Genomic DNA, 13699 nt, shown 5'->3' on the forward strand with positions numbered 1-13699 from the left:
ATGAGTTGTTCACCAACTGAAGCATGAATTCTTGTCCCCTGATTGTTCATATAAAAGTTATGCGTCAGTACTCTATAAATGATAAGAGTTTTATAAATGCAGATAAGTATATATCTCGAAATGAATAATAAACCATGCCTCCAAAAAATGCATTTGTGTGATTTATACTTACTTCTTTATCAACAAAAACCATTTCAATGGTGTTTCCTGATTCTTTGTTATAGTTTCTCCACAACCGAACAATTCTAACTTCAATACGCGACGTATCTTTACGGGGTTTTAATTCTCAAACATAAGAAACAATGTTTTTGGAGGCTCGCACCATTGCCATTGTTCTTGTAAGAGCAGAATGTTTGTATATTAAGACCTTGGGTGTCTTCTATATATATAAAGTCGATTTATTTCTCATATTAATGACCCCTAATAAATAATGAAATCGTTTAAAGAAAGATATAAATGTGTATTGTCAAAAAGTGATTTGCATATGATATGATTTTAACTTGCGCAAGTAATGTAATAAATATGATATCAACCGGCGCAAGTTTACCGTGTGAATAACAAGGAAAGTTATTAATATTTGTATTAGTTAACAATTTTGCGCAAGTCTAAACTAAATATCTAATTATTATCCCCCTAGTTATATATATGGGCTTAACTAAATCGATAATAATTTTGGGCTTTTCTAAATAGGCTAAAGATATATTTTCTCTCCAAAGATAATTAAAGCTAATTAAGAAGATATGACCCAAATATGACCTCATTCTCAGCCTCATCTCAGCAAGTGAAAATGTGAGAACCGAAGCTACATACAGAATCTTCAAGCGCCTGACTATTTATAACCAGTGCAAAGAATATAAAAAGACCTGCAATTAGGTTTGCAACAGACTGACTAAATAAGTAATGTGAAGCTCTTAATCTTGCTAATGAAACCGAAAACCAAACTTGAAAGTCTCAGCAATATCCCACAGCCTGAATCACAAACCAATATATCACTGTCTAAATGCTTGTTGAGTTAGTAAGGAGAAGAGAATCTTACATTCCTTCTTGAGAGGTTCACATCAGTTAGATACAAAGTATCAAAATGTTAATAAGCAGATCGTAGTTTCTATCTTACAAATTAAATCGGTTCGAGAGTAAATCTCAATTCAATCTCAGCTGACGATAATCGCTATCAAATCCAATCAGAGAAACCAAAAACTCTGTATATTCCGAGAGTATCGACAAACTTCACCTCGTCGATCTGATCGATGGTGGAGAGAAGGATACTCATCTGCTCGTCGCTTCTTGCCGCCATTGTTCTGATTGAGTCTTCAGAGTGTCGAGAAGTAAACTCATCTGCTCGGACCGTCTTCATCGGTTTCAAACTCATCTGATACGCGATTGAATAAAAAAAAGAAGAAGAAAATTCGAAAAAATACGACGGTGTTTTTCACTTCTCGTACGCGAGTGAATAAAAAAAAAGAAAAAGAAAATTCTAAAAAATCAACCAATAGAATTATAAGAATTTTCCTGAGAAATTCTCTGTGATTGCCACGTCAGCAGAATTCACTAAAGTGACTTCTCTTTTAATGTACAGGGGATATATGTGTGTGTGTGTGTTTAGGAAAGAACTTTTGTTTTTCGTTTTGGTAAATAAGAAAATAAAAGCATGCAGACTCTTTCGATTTCACCTTTGTTTCACCTTTGTTTCACCTTTGTTTTTGTTTCTTTCATCTAGTGGTGGATGACTCGCTTATCTCTTACGATTTCACCTTTGTTTTTGTTTCTTTCATTTCGCGTCGTTTTAATGGACCGGCCGACTCGTTGGCAAAAACTTGTCTCTGTATGAACTATCATTTGGACCTCTAAGCCCGTTTTAATAGAATTCTCAGTTAATAGAATTCTGTAAACACTTACAGAATCACAGATAAATTAACAACAACTACATTGTATGTATATTACTATATTATATTCAAACATTACAACATTATTCAAAATCTAAAGTGTATATTATATTCAAACATTACAACATTATTCAAATAAAGTAGTAAAATTTGCCTACAACCTTTATTTTTAAGAATATATGATCAAATAGAATTAATTATGCAGTGGAAGTGAAATTGAAGTTGGCACAATTAGTGCGACGGCCCAGTAATGTGGAACTAAACCCAAATCTGTTACTCGCCAAATCGAATTCAATCAAATTATCTTCCAGCTGGTACCCTCCGATTACCACAGAGGTTCGCGCGTTGACTCCTCCGTTGACGAAACCCAAACAGATGACGTCATCACTGACGCTCACCATGGAGTTAGCTCCGAAGATCCTCCAAACGACGTCGTTGTTGTGAAGCACAAGCTGAATCTCCGGCACAGCATATCCCAGGCGCGTTACTCCGATGTTCTCCGTGCTGAAACACGCGCCGAACGGAGCAACAGACGCAACTCGAGTGATGTTCCTCCCGGCGGCTTCTCTGGCGTATGCAGATGTGAATGCGTTGTATATCGACGTCTCCAACACCGTGTACGGATTCACCGTGCTGATCTTGGTTCCTCCGACTCCGGTGGTCCCGTCGATTTTCAAGAGCGTGGCGTTGATCGGAACTGTCTTCTCGTCGATTTTGATCGCCGTCACGCCGATGAAGTACTCAGAGGACTTCTCCCCTGATGGAAACGCAGACGCAGTGCTCACCGGGTTGATGAGCAACGGCGTGGTGGCGACGGTGGAGATCGGAATCCCGGGGAGGAACACGTAAGGTCCGTTACCGAAGAAAGCGACGCCTCTACCGGAAGTGAGACAGACGGCGAACTTCCGGTTAAAGCTAAACGCGGCGGCGAACTGAGACGGTAAACCGATGTTGTGGCGTCCCATCCCAGCCATACCGACGGTTCCACTAGCGAGTCCTTGGAGCAGAAACGTTGCCCCGCAAACGAAAACCAAGTCGGGGATTTGAACGATCCGACCCGGGTTGGATCCGTTGGTGGACTGGATAGACACTTCGTCTGCAGCGATTTCGCCGGAAGTCGCGGTTCTGGTGACAGTGTTGTCGGGAGTTCCGCTGCACGTGTTGTTGTTACAGCCGGGTCTTGGAGGAGAGAAGCACTGGCTGCAGCCGTCTGAGCCGGCGCGTGAGCACACGGCGGAGCGGCAGCGAGGGGAGCGGTAAGTGGAGGAGACGTAACCTCTGTCGCAGTCTACCCAGAGATTACGACCACCGAGGTCGAAGACAACGGAGGCGGGGACGAGAGGAGTGCGCTGGTTGATGACAGTGGTGTACTGGAGGGTGGTTTGGTCTTTGGTGACGGGGAGAACTAGCGCTTTTGGTCGGAATGATGGTTGAGCAAACGAGGATGATGAGAGTGAGATGATCAAGAGAAGAAGAAGGGAGATGAAAGGTGAAGACGCCATTGTAAGATGATGATTTGAAGAAGAAGGTTTCTGTGTGGTATTTATAGTGAGAGATTTTGGGGTTGAGTGTCGGCAAATTTGAATAATTAGATAATGTGATGGTGTGACGTTATTGACTTTGATATATTCAATATGATATGACATATATCGTTACGTGATTTCGCATCTCTTTATGTGAAAGTGACACAAATTCAGCTTTTCTTTTGGGTTTTTGTTTTAGATGAGTTTAGATTTAATAATAGGACTCAAGCTAAAGCACATTCGGATGCCATATTTTACCGAATTTTACTTGATGCTTTTTAAAAATATTTGAGTTAGTGTTGTGCTTAGTGCTACTCAATTGGCTAATGATTCATACGTGATCAGCAGTAACATAGAGACACCGTGGATGGTAATAGAAGCAAAGGTCGGCGACGCAAAGCCAGCTGGGTGGGTGCCTTTCTTGACTTCTACTTTTTTTTATTCGATTATTAATTGATTTTCATAGTTAATAATTTTTGTTTTGGGGGAGTTTCTATAAATTAGTACATCATTTCTTGTTCCGACACGTCCACATACGTTTCTTTAATAATTAGGATAATCATCTTTATTATTATCTCTTGTCAGCATCTAATTCGAAATTCCACGGTTTGAAAATTTTGTATTTTAATCTAGGGACCTTTAATCTAACACTCCTTTTGAATAAATTCACAATGCATGCTAATCTAAATCCAAGAAAGAAATTAAATATTATAGTTTGTCCACAAAATCAACTAGTCTTGTTCTAATAATATATCTACCAACGCAAGAAAGAGTTTGGCTTGTCCAAACAAAATACATAACAATTGATGAGCAAGACAATAATAACATTTATTGTATCCACTGTTCAGTATTAAGCAGATAGAAGATTTTAATACACAAGAATGAGCTAGTTTAAGCAAACTAATTGTTAGATTAGAGATCCTACTAGCTAATGATATACTTATAGTTACGTTCTTAAAAGAGACTACTATTAACGCGATTGTCATTTAATTTGTACGAATAAAACCAACAACACACATTGATTGCGGGGTCTCGTCAATGAATGGATATGCCGAAGAATATACACACGTTTCATCGTAATCACATAGACTATCATATTTTATTTGTCTTTTGTTTTAACAGTCAAATAAATCAACATCCGTTCGGTTAATATTTGAACATTTTCAAGATAAGCGTCTAAGATATAAATTATAAAACAACAAGTTGAGTGTTCTTGAAATAATTTTCGTTTCTGTAATTATGAGATAGTTACTAGTGTTGATTAGATAAATATGTGAAAAATGAAGCTCATCTATCATAAGCAGCTAAGATCCATTAATAGTTTATAACCCAAATAAAGAGTTGTGAAGCCATATTGATACCATCGTTTTGGGTTGTTTATGGCAAAATATGTGACCAAATCAAGCACGGTTAAGTTATCTATTCTATTAAAATATAAGTCACAATTCGAAAAGGCCAATTGCTGAAAAGCTAGTCGATGAACTGCTGAAATTGGTGTGACCGAGAAAATGCATGAGTAGAAACGACGAGTCATCTCCTTTGCGAGGATGAGAAGACGATGGTGTGGAAGGAAGTTTTCTGAAAAGAATTACAAATCAAAAAGGATAGTAAGAAGAAAATGAATGTACATAGAATTAAAGGGAAATGTTAAACTAGAGACATATTGATATGAGGTTGTCATCACGGTCAGAGAGATTGAGTGACTCTCACGAGAGAGTCCAAAAACCAGCGGTTGGACCATATGGCCAGACCATGGTGCTGGAAACACTCATCGAGCTGGTCAAGGTAGTATATGCCCATCTCCAGCCAAATAATCTTAGAATGATAACCAAGGGAATCTGAGAAAGATCAAGAATCATCCATACTCTTTCACATCCATCACGATGCACCAAGGGGTAGGAATATCTGGTAAATGATGTCTTCTTCACAGCAACAGCGAGTGAAAGAAGCTGGATGGTAGCTTTAACCTTAACTCTTCCAAGATAAGCAACTGAGTCATCTTCGGCTTCAACATCAACAACAATCGAGGGGAAGAACTTCTTCCACCTCTCCTACAAACAAACACATATCAGAAAGAAATCAAATGACAAATCCTAATGACTTTAATAACCAATATCATAACAAAATACATAACAATTGATGAGCAAGGCAATAACATTTATTGTATCCACTGTTGAGTATTAAGCAAATAGAAGATTTTAATACACAAGAATGAGCTAATTTAAGCAAACTAATTGTTAGATTAGAGATCCTACTAGTTCTTGAAAGAGACTACTATTAACGCGATTGGCATTTGATTTGTATGAATAAAACCAACAACACACATTGATTGCGGAGTCTCGTCAATGAATGGATATGCTGAAGAATATACACACGTTTCTACTTTACATCGTAATCACATAGACTATCATATACTATATCAAATTTTATTTCTTTTCTTTTAACAGTCAAATAAATCAACATCCGTTCGGTTAATATTTGAACATTTACAAGATAAGCATCTAAGATATAAATTATAAAACAACAAGTGGAGTGTTCTTGAAATAATTGCCAGATTATGTAATTATGAACTAGGTGATTAGATAAATATGTGAAAAATGAAGTTCATCTATCATAAGCATCTAAGACCCATTAATAGTTTATAACCCAAGTAAAGAGCTGCGAAGTCTATTTTGATGAAAATATCATCGTTTTGGGTTGTTTATGGCAAAATCTGTGACCAAAGCAAGCACGGTTGAGTTATCTATTCTATTAAAATAGAAATCACAACTTCAATTCATATATGATTTTAAGTTAGACCATTTCAAATAAGTTTATTAATTGCAGACTTTTATTATCTTCATAATATCCCAACAATATATCCTTATTTAATCCAATATTCTCATTAATGATTAAATAGTTCTTACTTAACATAAATCTAATTATTTTATTAACTGCTAAATTGTAGCATTTCATATATTTAAACTCCTAATTTATTATCTTATTGATTTTACCAAATAATCTTAATTTAATATTCGGTGGAAGCTATGACACTAATATGAACATTTATTTAAAAACTATGCCATAAAACAACATTTATTAGAACATATTTCTTTCTCGTGCTGTAAATCTAACATATGGCATTTGATATGCAATTTTTCTACTTTTAATATTGTTGTGATATTATTGACAATTGCATGCAATCATACTCTTAGTACTCTTAATATGTTAATCTATTCTTCTATTTAGCCAAATAATATTAAATTAATAATATTTTATTGTACTTACTAAAAATAACTATTCAAATAAAAATCTATTAAAATCATCATTTTTATTGACTAAACTAGCCGTGTAATTATTTTTCTGTTTTTATAAGATGTTACCAAACAGTATATATTTGAAAAAATTTCCAAATCCTAACTACCATCATTATACTTATTTTAAATTTATAATGTATATATTTTGAAAACAGTATCCTGGATAAGAATATGACTACACAATTAATATTTTGACAATTTGGTAACATTTTAAATACAAATTGTATCACTGAACTTAATTTATATTGATAACACATTACACTTCACGTTTAACTATCAGAAATATAAATCATATTTAAATTTATGTAAATAAATAGGGCCTAAATAAATATGAAAAATCCAGAATCAGTCCCATCAATGAAATAGCTAAACCAATATTAATATCAATACCTTCTCTCTTTTTCTTTTACCGTTAATGTAATGAATGACATGTGAATTAATATTGGCACCCACTATTAGAAAACTAAAATAGAAATGACCCATAATTTGAATTAATATTGGATAAACCAAAACTAACCTATTCAACTTCTTTCTAACATCTAACATTCACATCATAAATTCGGGATCACTAACTAAATAATTTCAAAATTATAATTAAACAATACTAACCTATAAATTCACAACAAATTTTGATAATTTCACAATATAAAACTTTAAGCATAAACCAACAAATTTCATAACTCTATCATATACATAATTTTAAAATATGTTAAAATAGTTTATTGTTTGCAAAGCCTAAAATGAAGATAATTTATTTTAAAAAAAATTACATACTATGTATATTTGTTATATATATTCACTTTTAAACTAATTTTGATATATTTTATTATTTGATAAATACTCATTTTGATAGACATAGGTGTATTATGTTTTTTTTATGAGGATAAATATATGCTAACTAATTTGAATATGAGTATAATGTACTAAGATATATTTATTTCAAAATATCCAACATAAATTTATAGTTGAAAATTTAAATTTGCATTGATGAAATTTAATAGGTGATGCATAATTATACTAACTAAATTCTTAATTTATAAAAATCTCAACTTTAATTTTAATATAATTTTCAGATGCACACTTCTTTTTTAAAATATTTTAGGTGATTGCTTTATATAACTTACTTTGAAACAGATAACATATATTTGGCAAACTATTATAAACGACTTATAACATACACAAGTATACTAAATAATTATATTTATAAACAAATACAATTGAAAATGGTCTATATAGTAAAATATGATTGAATGACAAATAACTTATGTAATGTATTATTAATTTGGTTTAACTTCTAAACACAATATGTTAAAAATAAACCGCGCGGTCAAGACCTAGTTAAAGCCATTAAAACTTCAAAAAGGAATAAGACAAAAACCTTTATTTCATTTTCACCCCAAGAAAAATCAAAAATCAAATCATAAACTGACTACACACACTCAATCCCAGGATCAGATGATGGGTATTCTCAGATATAGTATCTATGTTTCAATCACTGTGAAAAATATCATCCAAGCTCGTGTTCTGCTTCGATGTCGGTGATGATGCTTAAGCGACAGTAAGCTCTCGAGTTTTTCTTAAAGATGTTTGTCTCTTCTTTACGCTTTCCCGTCTCCCCTTTATTCCTTAAAGTGTTTAGATTTATCTTGAACCTGAGACTTCTTCTTGTTAATGTTGAGTCTACTGCCTCAATGTGCTAGAATTTGAAATGCCCATGTGAAAAAAGGAGGAAACTTTGCTGTAATTTTAGTTTTGAGTTGACGGTTTAGCTGATTCGAGCTCATTCTGCTAGAATCTGATTAGAAGGTAGAGACTTTATAACTGAATCTCATATTATCAATTGGTTGGAGCTTTTGTTTCAGTAAGATCATTGATATGCTAAGCTTCTAATTCAACTCTGGTTAGGCTTTATCTTCGCTATGCCCTTGTTAGCAATAATAACATAAGAGGTTTGTTTGTCGTTCTACTTGTGATTTCAGAGATATTTATTGCCTAGACTGCTAAAGTTTAAGGGATAAAGAGAGAAAGCTTTCTTCCTTTTCTCAATAAATGGCTGCTTGGTCACCATCAGCTGGGATCAGATCTTCTTGTCTAATAAACAATGGCATCACTGAAACATGGAAATTTCCTTATGCCAGTTTCTTAACTGGAAAGAACAAGACTAAACGTGGATCTGAGACGCTAATAGTTACAAGAAAACATATCTACAGGGATTTGGGAAGTTATGGGTTGAGTAAGATCTGTGCTTCAAAAAGTTCTGTCGAGCTGAAGGAGGAACATGTGTCTACGAGAGGTGCTAAGGTCCATGACCTGAAGAAGGTATCATCCTATCTCTTCAGGACCAAGTCTGGTGCTCTTGTTAAAGTACAAGTTGAAAAGAAGATAGAGAGGTACAGTATCATGGTTTACGTCTCATCGCTGGAACCAAGTGGTGATGACAACAAGAGTAGTCTGGTGATGGTTTGGGGTGTATTCAGGTCTGATTCTTCCTGTTTCTTGCCTCTGGATTTCGAAAACTCTGATCAAGACTCACAAACTCCCTTTGTGAAAAGCTCATTGTCTGAGTTAATGCTAGAGCTAGAATTTGATGGGAAAGAATCTCCTTTCTACCTATCATTTCGGCTCAAGTTAGTGTCAGCAAATGATCCGAACGGTCTGGAAATGCTCACTCACAGGGACACAAACTTCTGTGTCCCAGTTGGTTTTACTGCTGGTCATCCACTGCCATTAGGCCTTTCATCCGGACCAGATGGTGGTGACTCGTGGAATTTCGCATTCTTTTCAAGAAACTCTAAGAGTTTGGTATTGTGCTTGTATGATGATAGCACTACCGATAGACCTGCGTTGGAGCTTGATCTTGATCCTTATGTCAACCGAACAGGTGATGTCTGGCATGCTTCAGTTGATAAAACATGGGGTTTTGTGAGATATGGCTACCGTTGCAAGGAATCTACTAACTCTGAAGATGATGAAGCTGAGAGTATTGTTTTGGATCCGTATGCCAGAGTCATTGAGAATACCATCTCTCCGAAATTTCTTGGAAGTATATACAAAAACTCTTCATTTGATTGGGGGGAGAGATGTGTCTCCAAACATACCACTGGAGAAACTCATTGTTTACCGGTTGAATATTAAGGGTTTCACACAACATAAGTCCTCCAAGTTGCCAACCAATGTAGCAGGGACATTTTCTGGTGTAGCTGAGAAAGTGAACCATTTGAAAGCTCTTGGAACCAACGCTGTCCTCTTGGAGCCAATCTTTTCATTCTCGGAGCAACAAGGTCCTTACTTTCCATTTCATTTCTTTTCACCGATGGACATGTATGGCCAAGAATCTGCAGTTAACTCGTTGAAAGAGATGGTAAAGAGACTGCACAGTGAGGGGATTGAGGTACTTCTGGAAGTAGTATTCACACATACTGCTGAGTCTGGAGCTCTTCAAGGAATTGATGACAGTTCCTATTATTACACGGGAAAGGATTCTAAAACTTACTTGAACTGTAACTATCCTGTAGTTCAGCAGCTGATATTAGAGAGCCTGCGTTATTGGGTGACTGAGTTTCATGTAGATGGGTTTTGTTTCATCAATGCTTCTTCTCTCTTGAGAGGCGTCCACGGTGAACAACTTTCTCGTCCTCCCTTGGTTGAAGCAATATCTTTTGATCCACTCCTCGCGGGGACAAAACTAATAGCTGACTGCTGGAATCCACGTGACATCAAGATGCCAAAGGAAGTAAAGTTCCCTCACTGGAAACGATGGGCGGAACTCAACACACGATACTGTCGAGATGTAAGGAACTTTGTGAGTGGAAGAGGCCTTCTTAGCGACCTGGCTACAAGAGTTTGTGGAAGTGGTGACATGTTCACAGATGGAAGAGGTCCGGCTTTCTCCTTCAACTACATTTCAAGAAACTCAGGGCTCTCTCTCGTTGACTTGGTCAGTTTCAGTGGCCCTGAGCTGGTGTCAGAGCTAAGCTGGAACTGTGGGGAAGAAGGAGAGACAAACAAGTCAGCTGTTCTTTAGACAAGGTTGAAACAAATCCGCAACTTGTTGTTTATACAGTACATTTCACTTGGAATCCCTGTGCTCAACATGGGAGATAAATGTGGAGTCTCTACAAAGGGCTCTCCTTTGCTAGAATCAAGGAAGCCATTTGACTGGAACATGTTAGCTTCTGGCTTCGGTGCACAGATCACTCAGTTCATCCTTTTGTTGACTTCAGTTAGAGCAAGGAGAAGCAATGTGTTTCAAAGGAATAAGTTTTTGAAACCTGAGAGCATTGTTTGGTATGCGAACGACCAAACAACACCGAATTGGGAAGACACTGCTTCAAGATTTTTGGCATTGGGGATCAAAACAGATTCAGGGGAAGAAACGACCGAGCTAAAGAACAATGATCTGTTCATTGGATTCAATGCAAGTGATCGTCTTGAGAAGGTGATATTACCTTCACTACCCGAAGGAAGAAGCAAATGGAGGCGATTGGTGGACACAGCTCTTCCTTTCCCGGGGTTTTTTTCTGTTGAAGGAGAGACCGTTGTAACAGAGGATGAACTGGTAGTGTATGAGATGAAGCCGTACAGTTGTACCCTTTTTGAAACCATCAATTCTACTGCTTAGAGCTCATGTTATGATGATCTTTGTATATGTTATATTGTGTTATTATATATTTCTAATCAGAATATTTAATCAAATCAGTGACTTTCCTCAATATCAGATATAGTACACTAACAACATTTATGCCTTTCTCTCGTATCCAAAATGTAACATATCTTTCTTGACTATATATATCCTCAAACTAGTCATCTCCAACTCCAAGTGGCAAACCAGACCATTCACGGATGCTAATCCTATGAAAGAATGACTAATCCGGAGTTCTTAGGATGAGGTTCTTAGCGGAAGTTAAGAAACTGTTTCTTAATTTCCGCTAAAAACCCCACTCTAAGAACCCCGGTTTAATCATGATCTGACGCGTTACCTCACCAACCGAGCCAATTACTCTTGTTTCTTTCTCCAAAGGTTCCTCTTAACCAGTCCATATGTTTTTATTTTAAGAGAGAAGAAAATAAAGGAGCAGAGTAAAATGCAGTTCTTTGTAGACTCTAATTTTTTTCATCAAAGAGTTTGAAGAAAACAGATCATTCTTTAATAGAGATAACAGAACAAGATTTCATTACATATCAAGGGATAACATGAAAATGAAAAAGAAGCAAGTCTTGTTAATAAAGAGATTAAGATTGGAGATACAAGAGAGGTTTTGGAGGAAGCATCAAGCACCTCTAGCTTCTCTTCTAGCTGCATCATGAAGTAGATCAACATCGACTCCATCAGGAGGTAACTGCACGTACCTCACCACTGATCCTCTGATGAAACAGTTTCTGACCGAAAGCTGCACAATTCAGTAGGCAAAATATTGTTAGAGATGAACATGTTAGTTACTCCATGAGATGATTCTTCTTAAGGTGTGACAAGAAGAACAAATTGAGAGCCAAAGATACAAATATCAAGCTGATAAGAACATTGAGAAACATTCGGCAAACAAATTGCAAAGACACTGTAATAATGAGAAGACTTGACAATTCTCAATGGCTACATAAACTGCAGTATACTAGCAGAAATTCCATAAAACATGTCTCCACAGACAATGCACTAGATATAAATAGCCAAATCTCACAGAGAAAGCAAGTGGGGGAAGATCTAAGAAAGGTTGATGGGTTAAACAGATGTTCAAGAGCACAAGCTTTACGCTTTCAAATTCATCAACAAGGAAGAAGAGCCAAGCGTTTCCTGATCAAACCTAATGAACTATAACTACAGGGTTCCATTTAGCAGATAAACAACTAAAAGAAGAACAATTAATGGAGATTTTTAATTTACCATGTGAGGGAACTTGTCCTGATCAACAACCCGAGTGTTCTCGAGCTTGATATTGAGGTACTGATCAACTGAATGAAGAGTCCCTCTGATTGCCAAATCGTTCTTCAGCTCAACCGTCACTTCTTGTCCAACCAAATCCTTGAAGTAAGAAAAGAACAACTGCACCCAAACAAGATAACAAATCAAACCCCTAAAACCATTGGCTAAACGAACACAGACCCATGAACAATAACGAAGAAAGAAGAGATCTTTGTTAGATCAAATTTTGAAATCCAAACACTTCAATTCAGGAAAGACGAAAGAAAGCATACAACTTTACCATTTGTTTCTCCGCAGATTGCTTCCTCTGCTCGTAATACAACAAAGAAAAGGTGAAGTGAAGAGCTGAGAGACTTTACAACTTCCTCTCGGCTGTAGTGAGTATACCTACCCTAATGATCTCTATTGAATCGACCCGGAATCCTTTTTTACCCGACCCGTAAGCCCATAACTTACTAATGGGCCTTGGTTACTCCATTTTAATTGGTAAACTAGACCCTGATTCGCGTGCCAGCGCGGATTTGAATTTTCGGTTTTTGGTTATTTATTTAATTAAATAATGTATTTGTAATATTTGATGTATTATATTCACCAAGTAAATAATTTTTTTTAGCATCTTAAACCATCTATTTACGATGAATATCGATATCATATAAAAAATTGAACAAATAGACGTAATTAGAGAATTATAGACGATATATAAAAACAATGGTTATTAATGTAAAATATGAAGAAATATGATATTATGACTTAGTATGACATAAAAGATTATAAATTAGTTATACATGTTTAAAGAAAATAAAATGATTTTTAAACTTCTATGAAAAATTTAACATATAAAAAAGGGCGATGAATTAGTCATCAAATTGTAAATAATTTCATAATTTTATTAATAATAAATTATTTATAGTCTTTGTTTTTCGTCAAGATAATTATTAAATGTCCATAACATTAATATGTTAAAAGGCCATATTATGAATGCCCATGTTGTAACCGTTTTTTTCCGGGAAGTGTAACAAAAAAAATTACATTTAACTCTTCGTTTTGTTTAAGTTTGTGTCGGTAAAAGATTAAAAAAAA

General features: G+C 35.7%; 3 protein-coding genes and 1 long non-coding RNA gene across 4 annotated transcripts; 1 reads left to right on the forward strand and 3 right to left on the reverse strand.

The window, feature by feature from the left end:
• LOC106311527 lies at positions 1 to 234 on the reverse strand. Its single transcript, XR_001264044.1, has 2 exons — positions 173 to 234; positions 1 to 38 (listed from the first exon to the last, which is right to left on the reverse strand). It is a non-coding gene; the product is annotated as an uncharacterized LOC106311527 (long non-coding RNA).
• A 1673-nt stretch (positions 235 to 1907) lies between these two features.
• On the reverse strand, positions 1908 to 3433 carry LOC106312418 (basic 7S globulin-like). Its single transcript, XM_013749936.1, has one exon. It carries the CDS (start codon positions 3383 to 3385, stop codon positions 2081 to 2083), a length of 1305 nt encoding a protein of 434 aa, XP_013605390.1. The 5' UTR covers positions 3386 to 3433; the 3' UTR covers positions 1908 to 2080.
• Positions 3434 to 8201: 4768 nt separating this feature from the next.
• Positions 8202 to 11323, forward strand: LOC106312417 (isoamylase 2, chloroplastic-like). Its single transcript, XM_013749935.1, is given in 3 exon segments — positions 8202 to 8287; positions 8682 to 9780; positions 9782 to 11323. Coding segments are annotated over 2 exon segments (2571 nt in total). The 5' UTR covers positions 8202 to 8287; positions 8682 to 8751.
• Positions 11324 to 11823: 500 nt separating this feature from the next.
• On the reverse strand, positions 11824 to 13001 carry LOC106312419 (sm-like protein LSM2). The gene is made up of 3 exons (XM_013749937.1): positions 12900 to 13001; positions 12581 to 12739; positions 11824 to 12092 (listed from the first exon to the last, which is right to left on the reverse strand). Exons 1-3 carry the CDS (start codon positions 12900 to 12902, stop codon positions 11973 to 11975), a joined length of 282 nt encoding a protein of 93 aa, XP_013605391.1. The 5' UTR covers positions 12903 to 13001; the 3' UTR covers positions 11824 to 11972.
• Between the last annotated feature and the right edge of the window lie 698 nt (positions 13002 to 13699).

Source organism: Brassica oleracea, chromosome C8 (genome assembly GCF_000695525.1).
Source record: "Brassica oleracea var. oleracea cultivar TO1000 chromosome C8, BOL, whole genome shotgun sequence".
Taxonomy (NCBI): Eukaryota; Viridiplantae; Streptophyta; class Magnoliopsida; order Brassicales; family Brassicaceae; genus Brassica; species Brassica oleracea.